Source organism: Macaca mulatta, chromosome 11 (genome assembly GCF_049350105.2).
Source record: "Macaca mulatta isolate MMU2019108-1 chromosome 11, T2T-MMU8v2.0, whole genome shotgun sequence".
NCBI classification, from domain to species: domain Eukaryota; kingdom Metazoa; phylum Chordata; class Mammalia; order Primates; family Cercopithecidae; genus Macaca; species Macaca mulatta.
The window spans coordinates 131,762,775-131,787,915 of NC_133416.1; the positions used below are offsets into that span (position 1 = coordinate 131,762,775).

General features: G+C 57.8%; 1 protein-coding gene across 50 annotated transcripts in view; it reads right to left on the bottom strand.

Annotated features, from left to right (window-relative positions):
* Positions 1–2,606: 2,606 nt before the first annotated feature.
* The window catches only part of NCOR2 (nuclear receptor corepressor 2), a 193,554-nt gene continuing 171,019 nt past the window's right edge, over positions 2,607–25,141 (bottom strand). For 20 of the 50 annotated variants that reach the window (XM_077955765.1, XM_077955764.1, XM_077955754.1 and 17 more), the window contains 17 exons: positions 24,063–24,349; positions 22,087–22,441; positions 20,518–20,739; positions 19,695–19,946; positions 18,462–18,611; positions 18,156–18,305; positions 17,856–18,063; positions 14,721–15,148; positions 13,418–13,567; positions 13,070–13,215; positions 12,397–12,590; positions 11,295–11,444; positions 10,480–10,628; positions 8,977–9,030; positions 5,559–5,783; positions 4,323–4,502; positions 2,607–3,771 (listed from right to left, as the gene is read on the bottom strand). In XM_077955765.1, the coding sequence (XP_077811891.1) occupies positions 3,590–3,771; positions 4,323–4,502; positions 5,559–5,783; positions 8,977–9,030; positions 10,480–10,628; positions 11,295–11,444; positions 12,397–12,590; positions 13,070–13,215; positions 13,418–13,567; positions 14,721–15,148; positions 17,856–18,063; positions 18,156–18,305; positions 18,462–18,611; positions 19,695–19,946; positions 20,518–20,739; positions 22,087–22,441; positions 24,063–24,349 (3,482 nt within the window). In that variant the 3' untranslated portion in view covers positions 2,607–3,589. Of the gene's footprint in view, positions 3,772–4,322; positions 4,503–5,558; positions 5,784–8,976; positions 9,031–10,479; positions 10,629–11,294; positions 11,445–12,396; positions 12,591–13,069; positions 13,216–13,417; positions 13,568–14,606; positions 15,149–17,846; positions 18,064–18,155; positions 18,306–18,461; positions 18,612–19,694; positions 19,947–20,517; positions 20,740–22,086; positions 22,442–24,062; positions 24,350–25,141 lie in introns of all 50 variants that reach the window. The other 30 variants (XM_077955768.1, XM_077955773.1, XM_077955771.1 and 27 more) reach the window with 6 other exon arrangements.

Here is a 25,141-nt window from a genome sequence, read left to right on the forward strand (position 1 = left end):
GGCTGGCATGACCAACACCCCAACCCATCCTGGATTCCGGGTGGGGGCCGCTCTGCCCTGGGTGGAGGGCAGGACTGCCCGGGACAGGGCTCTTTGCCAGCCCCACACTGCCATCTGCCTGCCGGCCTCAGAACTACAGCCCGGTGCCAGGCTCTGCCCTGTTGGGACGCCATTAGAGCCCAGTGCACAGATGAGAAACCAAGGCCCAGAGGGCACCCGGAACGTCCCCAGGTTCACATAGATCGCAGTCACCAAGCTGGAATCCAGGTCCTGCATAGGCCCAAGGCTTCAGCTTATTTTTACCCTGGGCACAGTAATCAGGGTGGGATACTGAGAGCCAGTGAGGCTGGGCAGAGCCCCTGAGGATGCCCCTCCTCCCTGTTCCCCACTCCAGGGGAGGCAGGACTCTGGGCAAGCCTGGGCCCTGGAGGCTTTTAGTCCCCTGGGATGGTTGGGGTAGGAGGTGACAATTTCTGCTTCCAGTGGACTGTGGTTCTCCCCTCCATTGCCCCTCAGTCCTGCAGGGCTGGTATCTGCAGTGCTGGATGTGAGGCTGCTCAGACACCAGCACAGGGCCAGGGACCCCCAGCTTCAGCCATCCTTGCTGGCAAATCCCCATCAGAGTCCCCAAGGCTGGGTCCCATCTGTGTCACCACCACCTCTTTGTCCCTGCTCACCAGTAGCTGGGCCCGGGTCGGCCCTCTTTGGGGATTTGGGACTGCCTGTTTCTGGGTGAATTGAGGCCAGCACCCCAGACTGCCTGGGCCTGAAGGCTGAGGGATGGGGACAGGCAGAATTCCAGGACCCTGGGACTCCCACACTTAGCATGACTCAGATGCAGTTCTGAAGGAAGAGCGAAGAGAGAATGCCCTGCTTTGCAGGTTATCTTGTGCCCATGAGGGGCAGAGGGCCCACCTCCCACCCGCTTTGCACTCCCAAAGGTTTTAGGGGCCTGGGAAGCTGGCACCATCCTAGGAACCCACCCAGCAGAAGGACTCAGCTTTTGCAGGGCAGGCGTTTCCTGGCTGCCAACTGTCCACACGTCTGGTGGGTCTTGGGTGGAGTGGGACACGAACTGGGGGTCTTCACTCTACAGTGGCTCCAGGAATGCCATTGGGGGCAGAGCTGACCTCATGGCTCTGCCAAGTGGAAAGGTTCTCTGACCTCTGCTCTAGGATGGGGGCAGGCCTCAGAGGCCACACTCAGGCCAGCGCTGTCCCCATGGACTTGGGGACATAGAATGGGTAAGAGGTTGTGATGGGGCTGTCCAGATGGAAGCCCTAGTGGGAGGCTTCAAGCCACTCCGGACCAGCAGGGGAAGCTCCAGGGCAGGGGTGGGCTTCCTCCCTCTAGGAAAGCAGGCAGTGGCTCCACAGGGGGCCCCAGTGCACTCCCCATGCCAGGGCACCTGTAGCTATACCTGGGGGCCAGTGGGCAAATGAAGTCTCTTCCAGCTCAGCCACCCAATCTGGCTCCGGGGACTGACACTGCACATGGGACCAGGCACCAGCTGTGGTGTCAGGCTTTGGGGAAGTGTAGAGGGACAGCCGTGCTGCTGTGGCAGCATAGGGAAAGGGCAGGAAAATGAAGGGGAGGGCCAGGCCACTGGCACTGAGGGACAAGGCCAAGGGTGACCGGGTCAATAGCAAAGAACTGTGGCCATTCCCAGGTTTCACTCTGCTCCAGAAGGGATGCTGTGGGCACAAGACAGGGCACACCCAAGATGTGGTACACCTGAACTCAAGAGGCAACTGAACGAGCTGGCAGGGGTTGCTCTCTCTCCTGCCTGTATTCAAATCACACCGGGACATCCCCTATCATGATCTCCATGGGCAGGGATGACATTAAAAGACTCCAATTAGGATGTGATGGCCATTCTGGACTCCACAGGTGTGAATATTAGATACCTTCACTATGGGTGTGAATACCCAACACCCTCACCTTGTGCATATTTGATACTCTTGCCATGAGTGTGAACATCTGACACCCTCACCATGGGTGTGACTACTTGACACCCTTGCCATGGTGTGAATACCTGACACATAAGTGTGAATACCCGGCATCCTCTCACCATGATGTGAATACCTGACACCATGAGTGTAAACATGATACCCTCACCATGGTGTTAACACCTGACACCATGGTGTAACACCTGACACCATGAGTGTGAACATCTGACACCCTCACCATGGTATGAATAACACCATGAGTATGAACATCTGACACCATGGGTGTGACTACTTGACACACTCACCATGGTGTGAATACATGATACATGGGTGTGAATACCTGACACCCTCTCACCATGAGTGTGAATGACACCCTGACTGTGTGAATACCTGACACATGTATGTGAACCCATGTGAACATCTGACACTCAGCATGGGTGTGAACACTTGATACCTTCACCACAGATGTGACTATTTGACGCCCTCGTGATGTCCTTACCAAGGGTATAAATATTCAACTCACAAAAGGATCCACTTCCTGGTGACTCAGAGGGATGTGGCCTTAGCCCTTCAAGGGTATACTCCCACTGTCCTCTAAACCCCAGCTGCCTGCCCTATTGGCTGCCCAATGTGAGGCAGAGAAGAAACCTTTGTAACTGGAGTATAATTCGCTTTTTAATTAGAACGACGTGTGTAAATGACAGAATACCACCACCCTGTGCAGATGGCGGCCACAGAATACGCATCGAATTCATTCTGCCCAAGGAAGGGAGGGAGGGAGGACACAGCGGGGCGTGAGCCAGCAGTCCCCGCCCCCTTGGTCCTGCGAGTGATGGGGTCACCGACTGTCGGCCTGCACACGCCTCTTGAACGGTAAGCAGAGATCAAAAGCACAGCAGCAGTAATACTGGGTAAGTCCTTCCTTGCGTAAAACATCTGAATTAATTCATTGAAGGTATCAAAAATATACCCTGTAAACCAATACATCATTTACATCTGCCTTTCCTTCCCACCGCTGCGGCAACGATGTGTGAAAAAAACAGTCCAGTCCTCCGAGCATCCGTTCGCCCCAGGCCGCACCTGGCCCTTTTGTCCGCCCACCTGGCCTGACTTGGTTTCCAGCAATCTCGTTGGCTGGGGCAGCCTGTGGGGACCAGAACGAGCGCACTGGGGGCTGGACAGGGCCTGCGTCCGTCTGTCCAGAGCGCTAAGCGGGATGGGAGGCGGAGGGCGGGCGCGGGGGCTGCGAGCTCAGTTTAGACTTTGGTTCCAAATGCATTTGGGGGAGGCAGTGGCGTGGAGGTGCGTGGTCGTCCTGCTTTGGGTCCCTGGCCGCCCCGGCCGCCTGCGTGTGGCTGCCACACGCCTGCCGTGCCCCCTCCCCGGCCCCTTCCCCTCCCTTCCCGAGCACCAGGTAAACATCCCCTGAGTAAGGTCTGCACAGGGCCAGCCCGGGGCGGGAGTCTTAGTTAAGGCTTTAGACAGGCAAGGATGCCGGCTCTGGACGGATGGATGGATGGAGGCGCAGGCGTACTCAGGGGCTCCTTCCTCGTTGGGGGGAGTCGGCACCCGCCCTGCTCCTGCCGGGCTCTTCCTGTGGCTCGCTGGGACCCGACACCGCCCCCCTCCCCCATTCTGAGTCACTCGCTGTCGGACAGTGTCTCGTACTGCGAGCAGAGCAGTGGCTTGGGCTCCTCGTCCCAGGCGTGGTGGGGGCCAGCGAGGGGCCCGCTGCCCGCGGGGAGGCCCGGTGGGGGTGGGGAAGCCATGACACCCGCCTGCAGCCGCATGATCAGGGGATTGTAGGGGAATGGCGTGGAACCTGTGGGAAGAAGCAAAAGATGCCCAGGAGGCCTCTGTGAGCCTGGCAGGCCCTGCCCGCGGCCTGCCCACCACACTGGGAACAGAGGCCTTAGCGGTTCTGTCCAACAGCCCTCCCAGCCCTTTCTAATTGCGAACAGCTCTCAGAACCATCTGCCTCTCTTCACCTGTGCTACTTCCATCCCCGTTCACACCCTGCTGTCTTCTGCCTGGACTATAGTAGCCTCTCCACCATCCCTCTGGTCTGTTCTCCCAGGGGCCTTCTGACCCTGTGTTAGATCAGCATTTCCTTTCCGAAAGCCCTCCATGGCTCCTCACTACCCATCAGAGGAAGTCCAGGCTCCCCTGCATGGCCCACCAGGCCCAGGTGATCTGACCCCAGCCACACCCTTTTCCTCTGCCGGTGCCCCTGGAGGAAGCATGCTGACCGTTCGTGAGCCAGGCTCAGCTGCCCAGGCCCCTGGACGGCATCTCCACAGAACAGGCCTGCGTCTGAGCTCTGCACGCAGCAGGCGCTTGGCATTCAGTGCCCTGTCCCCACCTGGTGCCCACCTGCTGACGAGGGCCGGTCCTCCCACACACGGTTGGTGAGCGGCGTCCGGCGGTTGCAGTCTCCCTCTGAGTGCACTGAGGAGACGGAGGGTGGCCGGTCCCCAGACGCCAGGCCCGGGGCCGGGGACTTGGCTTTTCGGCTGCTGGGTCTGCCAGAGACCTTGGCCTTCCCGCCGCCGCCTGCAGGGGGACAAGATGGGAAGGGGCTGTGTTGGGCAGTGAAGACAGCACTGACACTGCAGTGGGGCCACAGGGGCGGGGTGAGGTCCTGCCATGGGCCCTCCAAAGAGGGAGAGCAGCGATGTAAACCCCTCCTCCCTGCTGCCCACCCCAGCTGGGAAGCCAGGCTTGACCGGAGGGCCAGCCATGAGCCTGGAGGGTGGAGCTCAGTTTCTGCAGGGTGGGGGGAAGTGGCTAAACTGTCTGCTGTTTGCAATAGCCCCCTGGCCTGTCCTGCAGCGACCCCAGCCCCAGGGGCTGGAACCCTAACCATGAAGCCTGGGCTTCCGGTTTGACTCTGAGCGTGGCCCCAGGACCCTGCTAAGGCTAGGCAAGCTCCAGGCCCCGTGCAGAGAAGTCAGGACCCCTGAGGCCAGGCCTGACCCCCAGGGAGACTCCAGAAGCTTCCTGGGGCTTCAGTGTCTAGGTTGGACAACTGCAACTCTCTCCTCAGCTCCCTGCTCTGATACAGACGGTATTGATGGGGACCCAGGCAGATGCGGGGCTGACCCCTAAGGCTCCCTGACTCCCGGGGCTGACACAGACCCTGGGCTCCTCCCCACCAGGCTAAGGGGCAGCTGCGGACACACAGTGGGCCTGGCAGATGCTGAGCACAGGCCTGGCTGCCATCCCCCTGTCCACGCGGTGTGGGTGGGCCTTCACTCCAGCCTGGTCTCCCCCAAGGAGACAGACGGGCCAGGAGGCTGGCTCCCCGCAGGGAGGAAGGCAGCAGGACTAGGGGGCAGACAGCAGTGTGAGTGTCCGAGGGAGGCGGCAGCACTTCGGGACTAGTGGTCAGGAGGGCCGGGACTGGGGGGTGGTGGAGGGTGCAGACACTTGGGGGGTGTCAGCCCAGCTTCAGATTAGCAAACTCCAGAACAAGGTCAAACACGCACAAAAATAAAGTCACAAGCTCCAAAGCTTGAGGAGGGGGTTGTCAGAGGAGCGCGGAGGAGCGAGGATTAATCACACCGGGGGTGGGGACAGACAGGGGCGGGGCAGAGGTGGCCTGCAGACCTGGCGAGGTGAGTGTGTGGTCACTCCGTCCGTCAGCAGCGGTTATGGGCATAGCAGCGGGCAGGCTGGCACTGGCATTCAGAGGGTTAAAAGCATTGGCGCTGAGCGGCGGGGACTCTTCCCACTGGTCATATTTACCCATGAGTGCCTTTCTAATTATGGCCTCCAGCCCCATGTTGGTGCTGGCATGTTCCTGCACCGCCTGGCTTCTATAGGTCATAAGGCCTGGGAGAGAGAGACAGACAGACAGACACATGGGGGCCGGGGAGGGGGAGCCAGAGGGGTGACGGAGAGAGAGAAGGGAGAGAGAGAGGGGAGGAGGAGGAGGAGGAGGAGGAGGAGGAGGAGGAGAGAGAAATACACAGTGAGCACATTTCGGCAAAGCAACATATTTATTTCCCTATCCCTCCCCACCCTTTTTTTTCCTGCTGGGTGGTGATAAAAGGGGAGAGGCTGGTTCCTTCTACCTGGGGCCCCAGAAGCTCTTGGGCACTGCCAGGGAGGTGGGGTGGGGGAGGTCAGATGCCCCCACCAGCCCCATCCTCATTCCTATTCTGTCCTCTGGGAAATCACAAGCCCTGTCTGCACCTCCAATCCTAGCTGGGCTGTTTTTTTTTTTTTTTTTTTTAATCCCAAGTGGCCTTAATGGAGAGGGTGGGAGATGGGAGGGCTGCCATGTTTGGGGAACAGGCTGCTAGAAAATTGGGTCAAGCCAGAGCTGGGGGCTGGCGGGGGGCTGGGGAAGGAACTGAGAGAGAGAAGGTGACCAGATGGTCCTCCCGCTGCCCCACCTCTACCTGTGTGACCTGGGATGTGCAGCCCCCTGCCTCCCCCACAAGCTGGGCCTATTCTCCTCCCTCCGCCTCTCCCCACCCAGGAGCCACGAGGAGAAAGAGGTGCAGAGACGGATGCTGAGGGCGAGGTCGTAGCCATGCAGTTACGGTGCGTGCAGGGGACAGGGCAGAGGTAGACACAATCACGGGACCAGCCCTGGTCCGGCCCCAGCTGGCCCAGCCACCCAGTCCCAAGGACAAAGTGGTCGAATCAACAAACCGGTCCCAAGAGGATGCTTCCAGAACATCTCCTGACAATCGTGGGAAACCTTTTCTGTGAACCAGATCTCCTTTCCCTTCTTTCTTTCTTGTGAACCATGTGGAGGTGGGGGACCTTTACAAACCCCCATAGGTGCTGTCTTTTCAGAATTTTTGTGAAACCAAACCAGACTTTGCTTTCAAAAGCCCCCAGTGAATCCCCATCCCACCCTGCCTACCACGGGGCAAGAGGTTCATGGATTTTTAAACTTCTGCTCTGAATGAATTGTATGAATACAAAGTGGTCAAATCGTCTTTCTGACCACTTGCTCCTTTGTAAACTAAACTGAGGCTTCCATGAGGTTGCAGGTGACGCAGATGCTTTGAAAATCACGTTTCTGTAGCAACTGCTGGCTGCCTGCGTTTTCTTTTCCCTTTTGGTTTCAAATGTGTTTGTAGCCAGGGATGCTCACACCTTTTCTGCTGTCTTGGCCACATTTCTGCAGCCCTTTAAAAAAAAACAGCCATGTGCATGAAGAAAAAGCAACATTTCCAACAGGGGTGAGTGCTGAAATCACAGCAGCGCGACCCGGTCTTCTACCCAAGGCCACGAGTCCACGACCTGATGGAGCTGGCTCCAGGCTTAACAATCTCCATTTATAAAGGCGAAGTCTGACACAGGCTGAGTGGCAAAGACTGGCGCCTGGAAAATTTCTTCTTGTGGACGAAAACTGCATAAAAAGAAAAAATCAGGCCGGGTGCGGCTGCTCACGCCTGTAATCCTAGCACTTTGGGAGGCCAATGTACGTGGGTCATCTGACGTCAGGAGTTCGGGATCAGCCTGGCCAACATGATGAAACTCCGTCTCTACTAAAAACACAAAAATTAGCCAGGTGTAGTGGCGGGTGTCTATAATCCTGCTACTTGGGAGGCTGAGGTGGAAGAATTGCTTGAACCTGGGAGGCAGAGGCTGCAGTGAGCCGAGATTGCACCACTGCACTCCAGCCTGGGTGACAGAGCAAAACTCTGTCAAAAAAAAAAAAAAAAATTTCAGTTGAGGTGGGAGGATCCTCAGCTTGAGGACAGGAGTTCAAGACTAGCTTGGGTAACATATCGAGAGCCCGTCTCTACAAAAAAGTTAAAAAATTATTTGGGTGCAGTGGCGTGTGCCTGTAGTCCCAGCTGCTCAGGAGGCTGAGATAGGAGGATCATCTAAGCCTGGGAGGCAGAGGCTGCAGTGAGCCGTGATCACACCACTGCACTGTGGCCTGGGTGACAGAGAAAGACCGTGTCTTAAAAAAATAAATACAAAGTATTTATATACAAGTGTTAGCATAAATCTTCATTGTACCATGCCATGAATTTGTACATACAGATACACCTGCGTGTCTAGCACCTGCTTAAAGATTTAGAACATCCCAGGAACATTCATTTCTAACCCTCTTGTTGTTTCGACCAAATTGTCTTCTTCCCATTGCCTGAGGCTTGGCAAAGCCCCTGGTGTCTAGTCACTGGGCGGGTGGAGGTGTCCTAGTTGGGACTCCCATTTAGAGGCCTTGATGACCCTGATACTATCTGAATGACTGTCCTTTGCCCATTCCCAGGGCTCAAGGCCCGGGAACGTCCCCCGGGGAAGATCAGGAAACCTCTCCGACCTCCATCCCGGCCTCGGCTTCCACCAAAGGGCCAGAGGACAACCAGGCACCCACACAGAGGCAGCTGACCCCGAAACTGCCTCAGCCCCACTGGGCCAGGCCTGCCCATGCGGAGTGGCCCCTGGAGGCCACACCCCAGACTCACCAAGGAAATACACAATGGGGCCCTCCTAGAGGATGGGGCTCCAACCCCAAGGGACCCCTAAGTCCAAAAGATCATAGAAGTCTTAAGTTTCAGCTTAAAAGTGCATGTCAATTTTATACCTATCTCTGCCACACACCTGCATTTGATCTTGAAAAAAAAAGGCCTCCCAGTTCCCTGGCTGGAATTAAGGAATGAAGCTCTGGCTATAACAAATGCCCGGGTGAACTCGGAGGCTTGTGCTCTGAGCTCAAGCCCACTCCTTGTCCAGACACGCACATCTCCAGCTGAGACTGGTGAAGAAGCAAGGTGAGTTTCCAGCTGGTGAGGATGCATCTGACACTTACTAACCACCCCAGGGGATCTTAACTCCAGAGACTCCCTGCACAGCGAGGGTCCTTTCTACAAGGGGAACAAGCCTCGCCTGCCTGTTGTGTGACTGAATCCTGCTGTGCGGTTAGTTCATCCCAGAATGAGGGGGTGCACTTGGACTAGCGAAGGCTCCTCGTCCCTTAATGACAGCTGGAGCAGGGGTGGGGAGAGAGCGCCGGGGACCTGGGCGGCCATATAGCAAGGGCTGGATGGGTTACCTGTTCCGGTGATGGCGGGCATATTGAAGATCTCCGTCCCAGGCTGGCCGATATCTGGAAGTGGGTGACAGAATGGGTGAGGCCCCCAGGTCTCTGGGAATCACCTGCCCTACCAGTCCTGTGTGGTCCAGGCCAGGTGTGCTGGCATCACCTGGGGAATCTTGTTCATCGCAGGTTCTGATGCAGCAGGCCTGGGACAGGGCCAAGGGTCTGCATTTCTTTTTTCTTTTTTTTTTTTTTTTTTGAGATAGAGTCTCACTCTGTCACCCAGGCTGGAGTGCAGTGGTGCAATCTTGGCTCACCGCAACCTCCGCCTCCCAGGTTCAAGTGATTCTCCTGCCTCAGCCTCCTGAGTAGCTGGGGTTACAGACACCTGCCACCACACCTGGCTCATTTTTGTATTTTTAGTAGAGACAGGGTTTCACCATGTTGGTCAGGCTGGTCTCGAACTCCTGACCTCAGATGATCCACCGGCCTCGACCTCTCAAAGTGCTGGGATTACAGGAGTGAGCCACCGCGCCCAGCCAAGGGCCTGCATTTCTAACCAGTACCCTGGGGATGTCAACGTACCCTGGGGATGCTGATGCTATGGTTCCCTGGACCACACTTACAAGGCCCTGGAGTTACCAGCCTGGGTCAGAGATTTTTTTTTTTTTTTCTTGAGACAACTTCTTGCTCTGTTGCCCAGGCTGGAGTGCAGTGGTGTGATCATAGCTCGCTGCAGCCTTGACCTCCCAGGCTCAAGCAATCCTCCCATCTCAGCCTCCCCAGTAGCTGGGACTATAGGTGTGTGCCTGGCTTTTAAATTTTTTATAGAGATGGGGTCTTGCTATGTTGCACAGACTGGTCTTGAACTGCTGGCTTCAAGCAACCCTCCTGCCTCATCCTCCTGAAGTGCTGGGCCTATAGGCATGAGCCACCATGCCCGGCAAGCCAGTGACTATCTGCAAGGTTTCTACTCCAGCCCCACGAAGGGAAGAGCATCTGTGATTTGCCCAAACTCCCCTGGCAGATGTGGCTTCTTGGGGTCAGGGAATATGACAGATTCTTTATTTGCCCACCCACTCACATACTCTCTGGTGGATCTGCTAAGTGCCAGGCCCTGTGCTAGGTACTGGGAAGCAGAGTGGGACGTTCATACCCAGAAACCACGTCAATGGGTGCAAAGCCACACAGGTGCTGAGTGTGGGAGGTGCCCAGCCCTTATGTGGGAGGGACCCAACCCCTGGTCCCAGTATTCATGCAGGTATTCACTGGGCACCTGCTATGTGCTGGGTGCTATTCTGTGCCAGTAAGCTCCTACGGAAAGCCCAGCAAATCAAGAAACTGCCCTAGGGCTCTCCAAAGGTGAGGCTAAGGGCCTGGAGGAAGGCGGTCAGCAGGGCCACTTAGTTTTCGAAGGTGCACTGTGGATTTCTGCTACTGGGCGGCTCCAGCGACCCAGGCAGGCCACCCCCCCAACCCGTGGCCCCATGCTTCCCCGGGAGCCTGCAGGCCCCTTACTGTATTCAGGCTCATTCCGGTTGTGGGTGTTCAGCTTCTTGTTGATCTCTTGCTTCTTGGACTTGACCATGGCGGAGTTGCTCTCGGTCAGCTTGCTGAAGAAGGCTGGTGGCTGGCTGGTGTTGCCTGGAGACTTGGAGCCCATCCTGCTGTGAGGATCAGACACCTCACATCAGTTCACTTGGTGCTGAGCTTGCATGCCTTTGATGACAGGGAACTCACCACCTGAGATGCCTTAGACATTTGGAAGCAAGCTTCACCCATCCCCACGCCTGCATCCCCTGGCTGGTACAAGATCACAGCTCCTGAAATATCCTCTGTGGTTCACCCATCCTGGGGCTAGGGGTGCCTTGGGAGACGCCTGGCTGTGTGGTGGGCTGCCTCTGACCACTTGCTCCAGCCTGACCCTCTCAAGAGAGCCCCAAGGATTGAAATTGGGTTCCGATCATGCCCTTCCCCAAGGCCAGCGGCCCCAGCTTCCTTCTCAGGCCCCACTTCACCCATTGCCCCCAGTCTGGCCCAGCACACTTAACTCATTATTTCTTAGAGGTTCAACAGGAGCCGGCAACAGGGGCCTGGACCAGCTGAGATCCCAGCCCAAGGCATGGAAAGCTACCACTGAGGTCTCCCCAGGGATGGTGGGCATGTATTACACCCCCAAGTTGGCGAAACTTGCTTAGCAGGCTCGAGGTCACCCAGCTGAGCCCTGTGCCCTTGTCACTCTCCACACAGCACCATGGTGGACTGGGGCCAAGGATGGGCAAGGAGCTGATACCAGAGCATCGCAGGGGCAGTCCATGTGCCCACAGCAGTACCTGGGCTCTGTCTGCTCCCCGTCCCGGTACAACAGCGGGTACACAGCACTCCGGGAGTGCCCTGGCTCCGTCACGCCCTCCGGTGGGGACACAGGTTCAATACCGTCCTCACCACCACCCAAGACCGACGTCTTGCTTGGCTCTGGAGACCTGGAGGGAGAAAGGGCCCCAGATATGGTCAGAGGTCTCCCTCCTGAGGGGACGCACTCCTCCACTCTAAACCAGGGCCCCGCACGCTTTCCTGTACCTGGCCAAATCATAAACGTTTTAGGTATTTTCGACCACAAGTAATCTCTGGCACGTATTGTTATTATTTTTATTTTTTAAAACAACTCTTTAAAAATGTAAAATCATCGTTTTAATTCATGAATTGTACAAAAACAGGGCTCAGGCTAGATGTGGCCCATGGCCCATAGTTTACTGACCCCTGCTCTGAATTCTGGTTGGACCCCAGTGCCAGCTACACCACTGTCCCCCAAAGATGTCCTGCTGTCTTACCATATCTGTCCTCACACACACATTCCCCACCGCCCCCACCAAAATGCCTCCTTCACCCTGGAGCTCAGGGCCCTCCCCTCTCTTCCTCTTTGGACCCCCAGAGGCCCCAGGGTTCACAAGGGTGGGAGTGTGCGTGAGCATGTGCGTGTGTGCAAGCATGTGCATGTGTGTGCACTGACAGGTGTGCGTGTATGTGTGTGTGCATGTGTGGAAAGGCTGCTCTCTAATCATACAGCCCTGGATCAAACCCCCTCTGTCACCTACTGACTGTGTCCCTGTGGGCAAGTGAATTCACGTCTCCAGGCCTTAGTTTCTTCATCTGTGAAATGGGGAGAATGCTGCCTGTGTCTCCTGGGGGCTGTGTGTAAAGGGTACACATTGAGTGCCTGGAACCCACTGAGCACAGTGTGTACTTTTATCGGCTATTATTGGTTATGTATCCGCTCTGTGACTTCCCCATCTCCCGGAGCTTCCATTTCTTGCCTGTGCAATGGCACCAGGCGGGCCTCGTATGCAGCTGAGCTCAGACCCAGCTCTGAGGCAGGCAGCTGATGAAGGCCTCCCACCGGCTGACCAGCAAGAGGCACCCCCACCCCACACTCACCTCTTGCCCCCTTCGCTGTTGGGGGAGCCACGGGCCGGGGCACCGTGGTCCGGGGGCGGGAGGTAGAGGTCACTGGGTGGGCGGCGGAGGTCCAGGACGGGGCAGCTGGCCCCAGGGAAGGAGTACAGGGGGGCGGGCAGGGGTGCGCTGAGCTGCTGTGGGTGGTGCCGGGTGTAGTCCTGTGTGATGACCTCCTGCAGGCAAGTGGGGGGCCCAGGGTCAGGCAGCACCCTCCTGCCAGAACCTTCTGGGGGTGGGGAGGGGCTAGATGGACCTTGGGGAAAAATCCTGGCTGGGTGACTGTGGACCTGCCCGCCACCCTCTGGGCCTCCGTGTCCCCGGGTGAATGGGAGTCGGGCTGTGGTCAGTGGTCCCAAGCTGGTAGTTGGCAGATGGCTGGTATGACCAGCCCATGACACTGAGAAACCCGGGCCACCAGGAGGACTTCACTGCCCGTGAAGATGCTGTTGGCTCGCATCACAGGCTCCACCCATGGATGAGGGGGTGGTGATGGTATAGGTGCTCAGGGCTCTGGGATCTCACCCTCACCCACACCCTGGATCCCCCAGCCACCCCGCCAGGACAGAGGGGCTGTGGGGTTCCCCATCCCCTCTCCAGGCCCGGTGCCCCCAGGGGCAAGGATGACAAGGTGTGGCAGAGAACGCGTAGTTACACTGATGTGCTGGGCCAGAGTGACCACCCGCTGGTGACCTTTGACCCCCGGGGCAGTCTGGAGCAGCGGGCTGGACGAGGGCTGGTTCTCGGGCAGCGGCCGCAGGTGTGGGAGGTGGGCGGCCTCCCCGCCGAGCTTCACGGGGCCTGCAGGCAGAGCAGAGCTGGTCAGGGGGTGTCTGCTGGCCCCAGGGCTGCTGGGCCCAAATCCCAGCCCTGTGCCTTTGAGCCTCATGACCCAGCCGATTCCTTGGCCTTTAGGCACCTCTCTTTTCCCATCTGCGTGATGGGGCCGTGAGGGTCCTCATTGTGCAGGGTTTCTGGGGCCTGGGTACTGGGCGGGGCGTACCTGGCTGCTTGGGCCGCAGCTCCCCCTCCAGGTGGCTCTTGTCCAGCTCTTCCAGGTGCTTGGGGAGCCCCTTGTCGTGTGTCAGGCTGGGTGAGCTCACAGGGCTGACGGGCTCCACCCCTTCAGGGCTGTAGCTGCTGCCGTGGTAACCTAGGGCAGGCGGGGTGCAGAGTCAGGCACCAGGCCCAGGGGCTTGGGGTCCGAGGGGCAGGGCTGCCCTCCCAGCTGGCTGGATCCCCGTGGGGTCAAGGGGAATGCAAGCTAGGGGTGGGGTTTGGGCACCCAAAGAAAGTAAGGCAGAGAGGGGTGTTGGGGAGAGAGAGGGAGGCCAAGGGAGAGGTGGAGAGAGATGGAGAGAGATGCAGAGCCTGGGAGAGACAGAGACAGAGGGAGATGGAGCCACAGAGAGAGATGAGGCCAGAAGGGACAGAGATGGGCTCAGGTGGTGGAGGCGGGGCGAGGCCAGTGTGAGACAGGGACAGCGTGGGTCTCTGGGGGAAGGAGTGTGTGGGGCAGAGTGAGAAGTGGGGGTGTGGCTGGGAGTGACCCTGGGTCCCCGGGCCCCGCCTGGGCTATATAGCCTTGGCCATCCCAGTCCAACAGAGAGGAGCCATGAACTAGGGCCAAGGTAGGGGGCCAGATGCAGAGGGCTCCCCTTTTTCTGGGGTACATGGGCTGGGGACAGGGCAGGATGCAAGAACTGGGCTCAATTCCTCCTCGACAGTGCAGGCCCCCGCCCCGCCTCAGCTTCTCCCTGCACCGCCTGTCTCCTGCACCGCCTGCCTCCACTTCCCCCTAGTCCAGCTGCATCCAGGCAGCCGACAGGTGGGGGCATAGGCCTGAGACCCCCCGCAGCCCCATCCCTGCTCCCCAGACACAGGCTCAAAGTGGGAGATGGGGGCGCAGTCGAAGTCAGAATCACAGATCCATTCATTAAAGGAAAAAAAAGCAAAAATCCAAAAAAAAAAAAAACCATGGTAAAATGATGTGCAAATGATGAGCGCCCCCAAACCAGAGGGGCAGGCGCGGCCGGAGTAGTCGTCAGCACGTGCAAACCGGCGAGGACGGACGGGCTTCAAAACAAAATACCGAAACCAACAACGAAAAAAACGGGGGCCAAAGTAAAAAGCAGAGATCTGAAAATATCTTTGGACCACGAGACGGGGTGGGTGCGGGCCGGAAGTCTTACCATCGCGAGGGGAGCCGTTGGCCAGCGCACCTCCTTCTCGCGCCCCTTTATCGTGAGCAATTTGACGCATGATAATCGCGTCTATGAAGGTGGCCGCTGTCAGGGTGGTCTTACCCAGAGAACGGAGTTCCAGTTCCTGGATGGAAAAGGGTTTACTTTGAGTCTTTTCCCGGTGCGGGTCCGAGGCTGAGGCGGGCGGCGCCGGCGGGTCCGGGCTGGCGTGGTGGGGTGCGAGGTTCTTCGCAGGGGTGCGGGCGATGGTGGCGTGGCCAGAGACGGGGGGTGCTAGGGGCCGGGGCTCCGAGCCCTTGCTGGGGGAGGAGGCGGGCTCCAGCCCGGAGCGGGCTGGGGGCTTGGCGAGGAAGGCATGGCCGGTGTCTGCTCGGGGCCGCTCTGGCCGGGCGACCCGGGGAGCCTCCTTGGGCAGCAAGACGGGCTCCATGAGGGTAGGGTAGACCCCATCGAGGGTGCCGCCCAGTGGGCAGTGGGTGGCGGGTGGGAATGTGGCAGCCGGGCGAACGGGTGAGGAGGTGGAGGTGGACCTGGGGGAGGAAAGAAGACAGTCAGGTGGTCATGGGAGCTGCCCCCTTCCTCCACCACCCTCGGTGAGTCCCCATTGCCCTGGAATAAATCCACATTCCCTGCTGCTCCCAGAGTGAACCTGCCCTCCTGACTATAACCTGTCAGACTCTGTGTGGTATGGTTTGGCCTATCCCACTCATTCGTCCATTCATTCCTTGCATCTTTCCAAAACTTCTGATTAAGCAGCTACTAGGTGCCAGGCACTGTTCTAGACACTGTGAATACAGCGGTCATAAAATGGATGCAAGCATTTACCATCTAATTCAGAAAACAGACTATGAACACGTTAACAGACATCCCAAGCCCTACAGAGCCTGGTAACTGTGTGGAGGCAGTCAGTGAGGTGCCAGGAAAGAAGGGCAAGGAAGCTGAGGCAGGGCTAGGAGGTCTCCAGGGAGGGGGCACACGAGGGAGCTGGGCCTGCTCAGGATACCGGAGGAGCTAAAAAAGCCACGTGAGGAGCAGGAGAGCAAGAGGAAGGACCTCGGGGGGCGGCCAGGGTGGATGCTGAGAACAGGGAACGTTGCTGTTTCCAGCTCTGTGAGTGAGAAGCTGGGGCACAGCTGCCCCTGCACAGGGCTGAGGCTGCAACAGGAGCTGGCTGCTCCACCCACTCGGCCTTCCTGGAGCCCTGTGTTTCCATGGGGGGGGCGCCCCCATCTCTCGCTAACTCTAACTCCCAGGGCCTCATTCATGAGCGGGCAGTGGGCAGGTGCATCCCACAGAGCCTGTGTGCGGAACCCTGCTCTCCACAGCTGGGGGTTAGTGCTTCATGCACCTGCTGGGTCTCTGAGTTGGGGGTGACAAAGTCACCACTGCTTTTGGGAAATGATACCATTTTTCATTTTCATTGGAATCATGATTAGGGGAGGGTATGACTTCAGCCACTCAAGCGGAAGTTGGGGCATGGGTACTTTTTGAATGAAAATTCATTTTGGAGGAGTAAGTTGCCTCTAAATAGGTCCTGGAGGCTGGGTGCAGTGGGTCATGCCTGTAATCCCGGCACTCTGGGAGGCTGAGGCAGGCAGATCACTTGAGGTCAGGAGTTTGAGACCAGCCTGGCCAACATGGTGAAACTGCGTTTCTACTAAAAAATATAAAAAACTAGCCAGGCGAGGTGGCGGGCACCTGTAGTCCCAGCTACTGAGGAGGCTGAGGCAGGAGAGTGGCGTAAACCCGGGAGGTGGAGCTTGCAGTGAGCTGAGATCCGGCTACTGCACTCCAGCCTGGGCAACAGAGCAAGACTCCGTCTCAAAAAAAAAAATTAGCTGGGCATGGTGGCATGTGCCTGTAATCCTAGCTACCTGGGAGGCTGAGGCAGGACAATCGCTTGAACTTGGAAGGCGGAGGTTGCAGTGAGCAGAGATCATACCACTGCACTCCAGCCTGGGCGACAGAGTACAACTCCATCTCAAAAACAAAAACAAACAAACAAAAAAAAGTCCCGGGCAGGGAAGGGTGTTAAGGAGCGACTCCACTCCACTGGTGAAACAGCTCTGACCACAGTCTCTGGAGTATATGTCACCAAAGGGCACTCAGGGGCCTCTCCCATCTCAGAGAAACTTGGGACTTTGTCCAGGCAAGAGGGACACCTCTTTTCCTTGCTGGCCTTGCTAAATGTGGGGGACCAGGAAAGCCTTTCCTCACAGCCCCCATTCAGTCTCTCCCTCTCCACAGATTCTATTCTCAAACCAAATAACCTCCCCACCTACTCATCCCACCACCCAACCCATCGTCCATCCACCTGAGCCTCCATCCACTCATGCCCCCAATTACTCATCCAACCATCCATTCCATCATCCATCTCACCCTACCACCCACCCATCCATCCACCCACCCAGCTAACCCAGCCATCTATACTCTCACTCACCCACCTACCTCCCTAATCCAACCACCCACCCATCCATCCACCCACCCAGCTAACCCAGCCATCTACTCTCTCACTCACCCACCTACCTCCCTAATCCAACCACCCACCCATCCATCCACCCACCCAGCTAACGCAGCCATCTACACTCTTACTCACCCACCTACCTCCCTAACCCAACCACCCACCCACCTATCCATCCACCCAGCTAACCCAGACGTCTATACTCTCACCCACCCACCTACCTCCCTAATCCAACCACCCACCAATCCATCCACCCACCCAGCTAACCTAACCATCTATCCTCCCACTGACCCACCTACCCACCTAACCCAACCGCCCACCCATCCATCCATCTATCTGGCTAACCCGGCCATCTATCCTGCCACCCACCCACCTACCTACCTAACCTGACCATCCACCCATCCACTGAGCTAACCCAGCCATCTATCCTTCCACTGATCCACCTACCCACCTAACCCGACCACCCACCCATCCATCCATCCACCCAGCCAACCCAGCCATCTATCCTCCCACCCACCCACCTTACCCACCTAACCCACCCACCCACCCATTCATCTATCCACCTGGCTAACCGAGCCATCTATCCTCCCACCCACCTGCCTAACCCAACCACCCACCCATCCATCTACTACTCACACTACTCTATTCTTCTACCCCCACACATCTGCCCACCCACCCACCTCCCATGTACGTCCCACCAAGCATCCTCTCATCCTCCTACTGACCACCCATCCACCCACCCGTTCCCTCCCCTCCCCCGTGCCAACCTGGCCCACCTCAGGACCGTGGGCGTGCTGGGCTCTACAGCGGTGATGATGCCCTTCATGCCTGTGTTGTGCAGCACACTGGGCCTCTGCTGGAGAGCGTCCTGGGTCCGGGGGGAGATGGGCGAGTGCTGGTGGGCATGGGAGTGGGATGCGGGGCGGCTGCTGCTGCCCCCACCCCCGCCGCTGCTGCCACTGCTGCCGCTGCTCTGCTCTGTACCTGGTGACAGGCAGTGGCATCAGCAGGGGGAGGCCTCCTGCGGCCCACAGGGAGTCCCGGGGCGGGGGCGGTGGGGGGCTCTGATGCCCTACCGGGCCTCCAGATGGGCGCATGCTCCACCGTTGTGGAGGATGTGAGGATGGACTTTTCCCGCTCCCGATCCCGGTCACGCTCCCGATCCCGGTCTCGCTCCCGCTCGGACGAGGACGTGGTGGTTGGTTTTGTCAAGTGCGTGGGGCCTCCTAGGAAACCCAAAGGCCAGAGACTCAGCCCCAGGGCCCAAGAAGAGCCTGGCTTTGTCTTCTAGGCTGGGGCAGAGAGAGCAGGGCCTGCCGCCCATCCCCAGCCACCTCCTATGGATGCCGGGGTCCCCACCCCGGACTGGGCGGTGGCGCTACCTGGGGAGAGTGGGGAGCTGCTGTGGCGGCTGCTGAAGGGCTGGGGTGCGGTGGGGAGGTAGGCAAGGCGGTCCATGGCGGTGGCTGGGGTGCCTGGCGTCGGGGGCACCAGCACGGGCAGGTGTGGCACTTGGGACAAGTCGATGATGCCTGCGGGAGGTGTTGGGCCAGGGCTGTAGCCACAGGGAGAAGAGAGGCCAGGCTGCCCACCGGCCAGATCACCCTCCTGGAGAGCATGGCACACACTCCTGGAGCCAGCAGAGCTGGTGGCGGGCACTCCCTCCTCAGCTCCCAGCACCAGCCATAGAACCCTTTCCTGAATGCTCAGGTTCTCTCGGTCCCACCTCCTCTTCTGCTCCCAAGCCTGAGCCGCGGCATCTCCTGCAGCTGCCCTCACTGGTTCCCATCTCAGGCCCTCTGTGCCCCTTCAGCCTCTCACACCTACACAATCCATTCCCTGTATTCAACCCACACTGTTCAAAATACCTAGTGTGACTTCGGCTTTTCCAGCTGAACCCCAACTAGAACTTGGTTATTCCAGAAGCATTTCTGAGGACAGCCCTGGAACACGTGCATGCAAAGCAGCTATGGGCTGTTTACGAGGCAAAGGAACAAACTCCAAACAGCCTCACCTCACATTTTCATCTTTTTTCTTTTTTTTTTTTGAGACAGAGTCTCGCCCTGTCCCCCAGGCTGGAGTGCAGTGGCACAATCTCGGCTCACTGCAACTACCGCCTCCGGGGTTCAGGTGATTCTCTTGCCTCAGCCTCCTGAGTAGCTGGGACTACAGGTGCGCATCACCATGCCTGGTTAATTTTTGTATTTTTAGTAGAGACGGGGTTTCACCATGTTGGTCAGGCTGGTCTCAAACTCCTGATCTTGTTATCCACCCGCCTCGGCCTCCCCAAGTGCTGGGATTACAGGCACGAGCCACTGTGCCCAGCCACATTTTGATCTTTCTTTAAGCTCCTGAGGCCCCTGTGTCCTAAGAGTATACACAGATGCACGCACACCCACTGAGGATGCAGCCAGGAGGCACACGCCGGCACTCACCTACCAGATGCCAACCAGCACCCACAGCATGCACAACCCCAGGCCACCCACTCAGGTCTGTTCACACAAGGTGACCCACAAGGTGACCAGGTCTAGCTGCCTCTGCAAGGCCACAGGGTACACGCATGTCCTTTGGGAATAAGGCCAAACCCAGTGGAGGTGGTCTGCCTGCCCACGCACCTCGGGGGCCGGCAGCGTAGTTGAGTGCCAGCGAGGACTCGCGGGGCGAGAGGCCCCTCAGCATGTCGGCTCGCTGGGCCATGGCGGTGGCTGCGTTGTGGTGCATCTGCTGTGAGGTGATGTAGTCATTGATGATGGTCTGCCGGTTCTCCAGCGCCGCCGTGTCGGGGTAGCCGCGGATGAGGTAGGGTGGGTACAGGTGCGGGTAGGTGGGGTTGGGGGCCAGGTGCCGGGGCAAGTAGTAGGCAGCAGCTGTGGGGCAGAGGGGAGCTCATGTGAGGCCAGCCACACCTAGGCCTGATGGTGTTGCTCCACCTGTCTGGATGCCCCCTACTTCTGCACCTGGATAGCTTCTCCCACCTACATGTGCGGCTGCCCAAAGCATAAGCCAGAACTGAGCACCGGACGGCAGGAAAACATGGCCCCAGGACACGAGGGGTGACTTCTATGAAGGATGCTTTTTGCACGGAAGTTGTCCCAAACATAGGACATCCCAATGCAGATGAACACACTAAAGGGAAAACGCATATACACAAGTCCCCATTCGATACCACTGCATTGCTAAAGGCACTGATAAGTCCTGCAGGAAAAGAAAACCACTGAAATGTTTAACCCCACATGTCCTGCAAACTACTAAGAGAAATTCTGCTCCAACCTAAGCTGGTCATGATGACACTGTTGGGTCTTCCAATCTCGAGGCCTCAGTTTCCCCATCCAGGGGAACCTGACAGTTGATGCCTAAAGAGTCCCTGAGGGAACACTGATGAGGTCCTTGGCCCTGTGCAGCACCACCGCAGGGTTCTGGGAGCCCCGGGGCAATCACCTGCGTCCAGAGGGATGCCGCGGGGTATGGAGGTGGGGTCGAAGGCCAGGGGGATGTGGCTGCGATACAGGTCCACGCCACTCACGCCCCGAAGTAGGTGCTCATAGGGCGAGATGGGGTGTGGGTGGTGCTCGGGCACAGTGCTGTGCGGGGACTTGGCGATCTCACGAGGCGTCGACGTCAGCTTTCGGTCCTGGGATGCCTTGCTGGAAGACAGGCTGCCTGTGGATGGGCAAGGTGGATGCATCGGGCCTCTGCACCAGCTCCCCATGCAGGGCCTCTGGGGCTGGCGTCTACGGGGAGTCGTCAAGGACCAGGCCTCTTCATTCACTCCATTTCTTCATTGCCTTAGTTCACTTTTTTGCTTTGAGTCATTTGCTCTTGTGTTACAGTTTTTAAAAAATTCATTCTTTCATCCATTCACTCAATCAATAAAAAAAATTCATGCAGCCTCTACAATGTGGCAAGCATTGTTGTGAGAACTGGGGATACCGCAGTGAACAAAGCAAACAGCAATCCCAGCCCCCACGAACTGACATTCAATGGGAGAGACAGGTGATAAACTAGCAAACAAATGAGAATTACAGAGTGAAACACCCGCGGAAGAAAATTTTCTTTCTTTTTTTTTTTTGAGATGGAGTTTCACTCTTGTTGCCCAGGCTGGAGTGCAGTGGCACGATCTCTGCTCACTGTAACCTCTGCCACCCAGGCTCAAGCGCTTCTCCCGCCTCAGCCTCCCGAGTAGCTGGGATTACAGGTGCACACCACCACACCCGGCTGTTTTTTTGTATTTTTAGTAGAGAGGGTTTCACCATGTTGACCAGGCTGGTCTTGAACTCCTGACCTCAGGTGATCTGCCCGCCTTGGCCTCCCAAAGTGCTGGGATTACAGGCGTACGCCACCATGCCTGGCCGGAAGACAATTTTAAAACGTCACAGCATGTGATATGAAGTGGGGAGAGGGAGTTTGGTTAGAAGAAGCCTCTGCAAGGATGTAACATGTAAACAAAGACCCGAGGGATGGGAAGAAACACACTCTGTAAAGATCTGGAAGGCAGGGACATGGCAGGCAAAGAGGAGGAGCCATGCAAAGGTCCCCAGCGAAGACGGAATTGACCCAGCTGAGCATGGCCAGGGAACAAAGAGAAAGGGGGCCTGGGGCTGGGGCTGGGGAGGACGAAGGAATCTGGTTGAATAAGAGGCAGGCAGGGTCCCAACATGCAGGCGCCCCAAGGCCAGAGCAAAATGTGTGAAGTTGCTAGAAGGATGAAAGCAGGGAAGTGGAATAATTTGATTTGCATTTTTTAAAAGTATTCGGGCAGCTGTTTGCAGAGTGGATTACAGCAGGAAGAGGGAGGGGCGTGGGGGAAAGTAGGCGAGACACCATGGTGGTCTGGGAGGTGGCAAGAAATTGGACAGGGTTTGGAATTGGAAGCAGAGCCCACAGGACTGCAGGTGGTTTGGATGTGGTGGACCCGGGTGCGAACTAAGCTAATAGTGGATGGGGAGGCACAGCTTTCCCAGACAGGCGCCCACCCCACTCAGGCCCACGTACACCCCACTCACTCACCCTCTTGCAGGCGCGGCGTGGGCTCCCGTGTGGTCACAGGCGAGCCTCGCGGAAGGTGGCCAGCGAAGGGTGCCCCATGGTCCTCATAGGTCAGGGGGCTCTGCCGCGGCTTGCCCAGCTCAGGCACAATGACCGGGGCACCACGAGCAATGGAGCCCCCCGAGCTGCCGGCGGTCCCCGGCCGGCTCTTCAGGCTCTCCTCGTAGCAGGCGCGTTCCAGTGCCCGGGCGTCAGCCATCACGTCCAGCGGGTGCACAGGTGGGAACGTCCGGCCGGGGCTGCCGATGAGGGAGCGTACGTCGTGCTTTTTGGAGCCAGTGGTGGACGTGCCGGTGTCGTACTTGAGCGGGGTGCCCTGGGGCAGAGGGGGTGTGAGCTCCAGCCTTGGCCACAGCCATAGCCCAGACCAGCTGCATCCCCCTTCTGAGCCTCAGTTTGTCATCTATAAGATGGAAGTGACATCTTATGCCTCCAGAGGCAGGGAGACGGAGGGCTTTGCTAACCCTGAGACGGGCACACTTGTTACTTACTGCCCTGCCCACCCCGGGCCTGACCCTGGTCCCCAAGCTCCCTGGGAGGACCGCTGAAAGGGGTAAAAAGTTCAGCAGTCCGCTCTCCCTGCCGCGAGTGGTAGGCCCTCTCATGGTCCCTGGAGTTCGCCAGAAAGATGCCCAACACCCGCATGTGGGTAAAAACTTTCCTCTGTTCAGCCTGAGACCCTCCGTGGCCCACCCAATGCCGAGCTGAGAAAGTCAGCACCCAGACTCAATGCCACCCGCCCTGAGGCTTTCAGCCCCGGGGACACTGAGGTCAGGGCTGAGGTGTTTGCTCTCAGGACCGAAAGGGTGGCTGAGGAAATGGCGGGGGTTACAGTCCAGACTGGGACCTTCGTAGCCAGGCCACCAGGTCCCCTGCCCCTGTTCAGCAGGCTTGGGAGACACTGATGTGGTGGGGCCTTAGGGCTTTGCAAGCAACAAAACTCTATTTAGGGATGTCTTCATTACTTTCATAAAAAGGGGAACTGCCCTTGTTTTTCAAAAGAATATTCTAGAATCTGGCCCCCGTCTTGGTAATGCGGTGGATGCTTGCCAAGGACTCCATAATTGCCTAGGGGCTGAGAGCCAAACCCTTCCCCTGGCATTCAGGGATCTTACTGCTTCCACCTTCTCCCCGGCTTCAAAACCTTCCTGCAAGCTGGAACCCCTCCCGGGACACCCACCCCAATCCTTCCGCCTCACAGCCCCACAGCCCCACAGCCCCACAGCCCCACAGTCCCAGAGTGGCTCCCACTCTTCTTCCCCTTCACAGGAGGCCACCTCTGCCTACATGGAAGGACGGTGGCCTTCAGGGGCTTTCCACCGAGCAGCTCCTCGTACCATCGGCACGGAACTTCCCCTACTGCGCTGGGGCTGCCTGGTGGGACTGGGGCCTCTTATGGTGCAACCTGCTGGGGGGTGCAGTGGATGCTGCAGCTGTAGGAATATCTGGATTTGGGTTTTACAGCTGCATTTGGTGCATGACTCTGGGTGAGTCGTTGAACCTCTCTGAACCTCCATTTACTCAGCAATAAAATAAAGTCATTAAGAAAACGACCTCAGAGCGTTGCTAGGGGGTGAAACAATGAACGCATGCAACATCCTCAAGCCGCGCCAAAGATTCAACGGAGGCAGTTATTCAGTTACTCGTGACTGTGTTGAGTCCTGTGGCCTTGGAAGCCTGCCTGGCTTCTCTGGGCCTCAGTTTCTCTCCCTGAATGGGAACAATGGGAGTTCAGTGGAATGAGGTCAGGAGCCTGATGCCCCCTGCACAGCCCCGGAACTTGCACAGCCGAGGCCCAGGGACGAGCAGTTGGTTGACTGTAAGGCAGGCGAGGGCTCTCAGCCTCGGTTTCCTTATGTGGAGAGGCCCAGGGCAGTGTCCCATAGCCACTGCCGCCCCTCCTAGAACTGGGCCTGCCTGCCTGGCCCCAGCCGTACCTGTGTGATGGAGCCCTCCTTGAGTGGCCGCGGGGCCAGGGGCAGCTCGGGCGTGTGCCGCAGCTCCTCGCGCGGAATCTCATGGATGGAGCGGCCCGCCTCCTTCACCGTGGCCACCAGGCCCTCATGGGCCGGCTTCAGCTTCAGGGGGCCCAGGGCCTGCGTCTTGTAGGCCTCGGTCAGGTCCCGCGGGGGCGGTGGGGGTGGAGGCGTGCCCTCCCGCTTTAGGAGCTTGGCCTCCCGACGCAGGTAGTCCTCCTGTGCTTCCACATAGGACCGAGGGATCCCTGCCGGGCGGACAGCACTGACCCTCACGCCCTGCCCCGCCCAGACCCACCAAGAGCTTCTGCACCAGTGGGTTCTGGAGCTAGACTGCCTGAGTTCGAATCCCCACTTGCTGTGTGACCTTGATCAGGGAATCTGATCTCTCTGGGCCTCAGCTTCTTCATACATAAAACGAGAATATTAACTGAACCACCTCAGTAAGTCGTGAACACTATGAAATCATGAAGCTAAAACCACAGGCTGGGTGCAGTAGCTCACGCTTGTAATCCCAACACTTTGAGGGGGCTGTGGCAGGCAGATAGCTTGAGCTCAGGAGTTTGAGACCAGCCTGGGCAGCAGGGCGAAACCCCATCTCTACAAAAATACCAAAATTAGCTGGATGTGGCAGTGTGCATCTGTGGTCCCAGCTACTCGGGAGGCTAAAGTGGGAGGATTGTTTAAGCCTGAAAGGCGGAGGCTACAATGAGCTGAGATCGTGCCACTGCACTCCAGCCTGGGCAAGAATGAGACCCTGTCTCAGACGCCAACAACAACAACGAAAGAAAGATAAAAAATAAAGACCACAAAGCTGCCAAGTTCACAGTAGCTGGCTGTGCCACGGACCAGCCACGAGAACCTGAAAGAGTTCTCAGAGCTCTCCAAGCCTCTCCCAATCGCATGTGCCTCACCAGGATGTTCTGTAAAACGATATGCAGGGGGCACCCGGGTTAGTGCCAAGCACAGGGCAGTTGCTATGTAACACCTAAAAGCAGAGGGGTGATTGGCGGTCTTTTGCTTTTCATTTTTGTTTACAA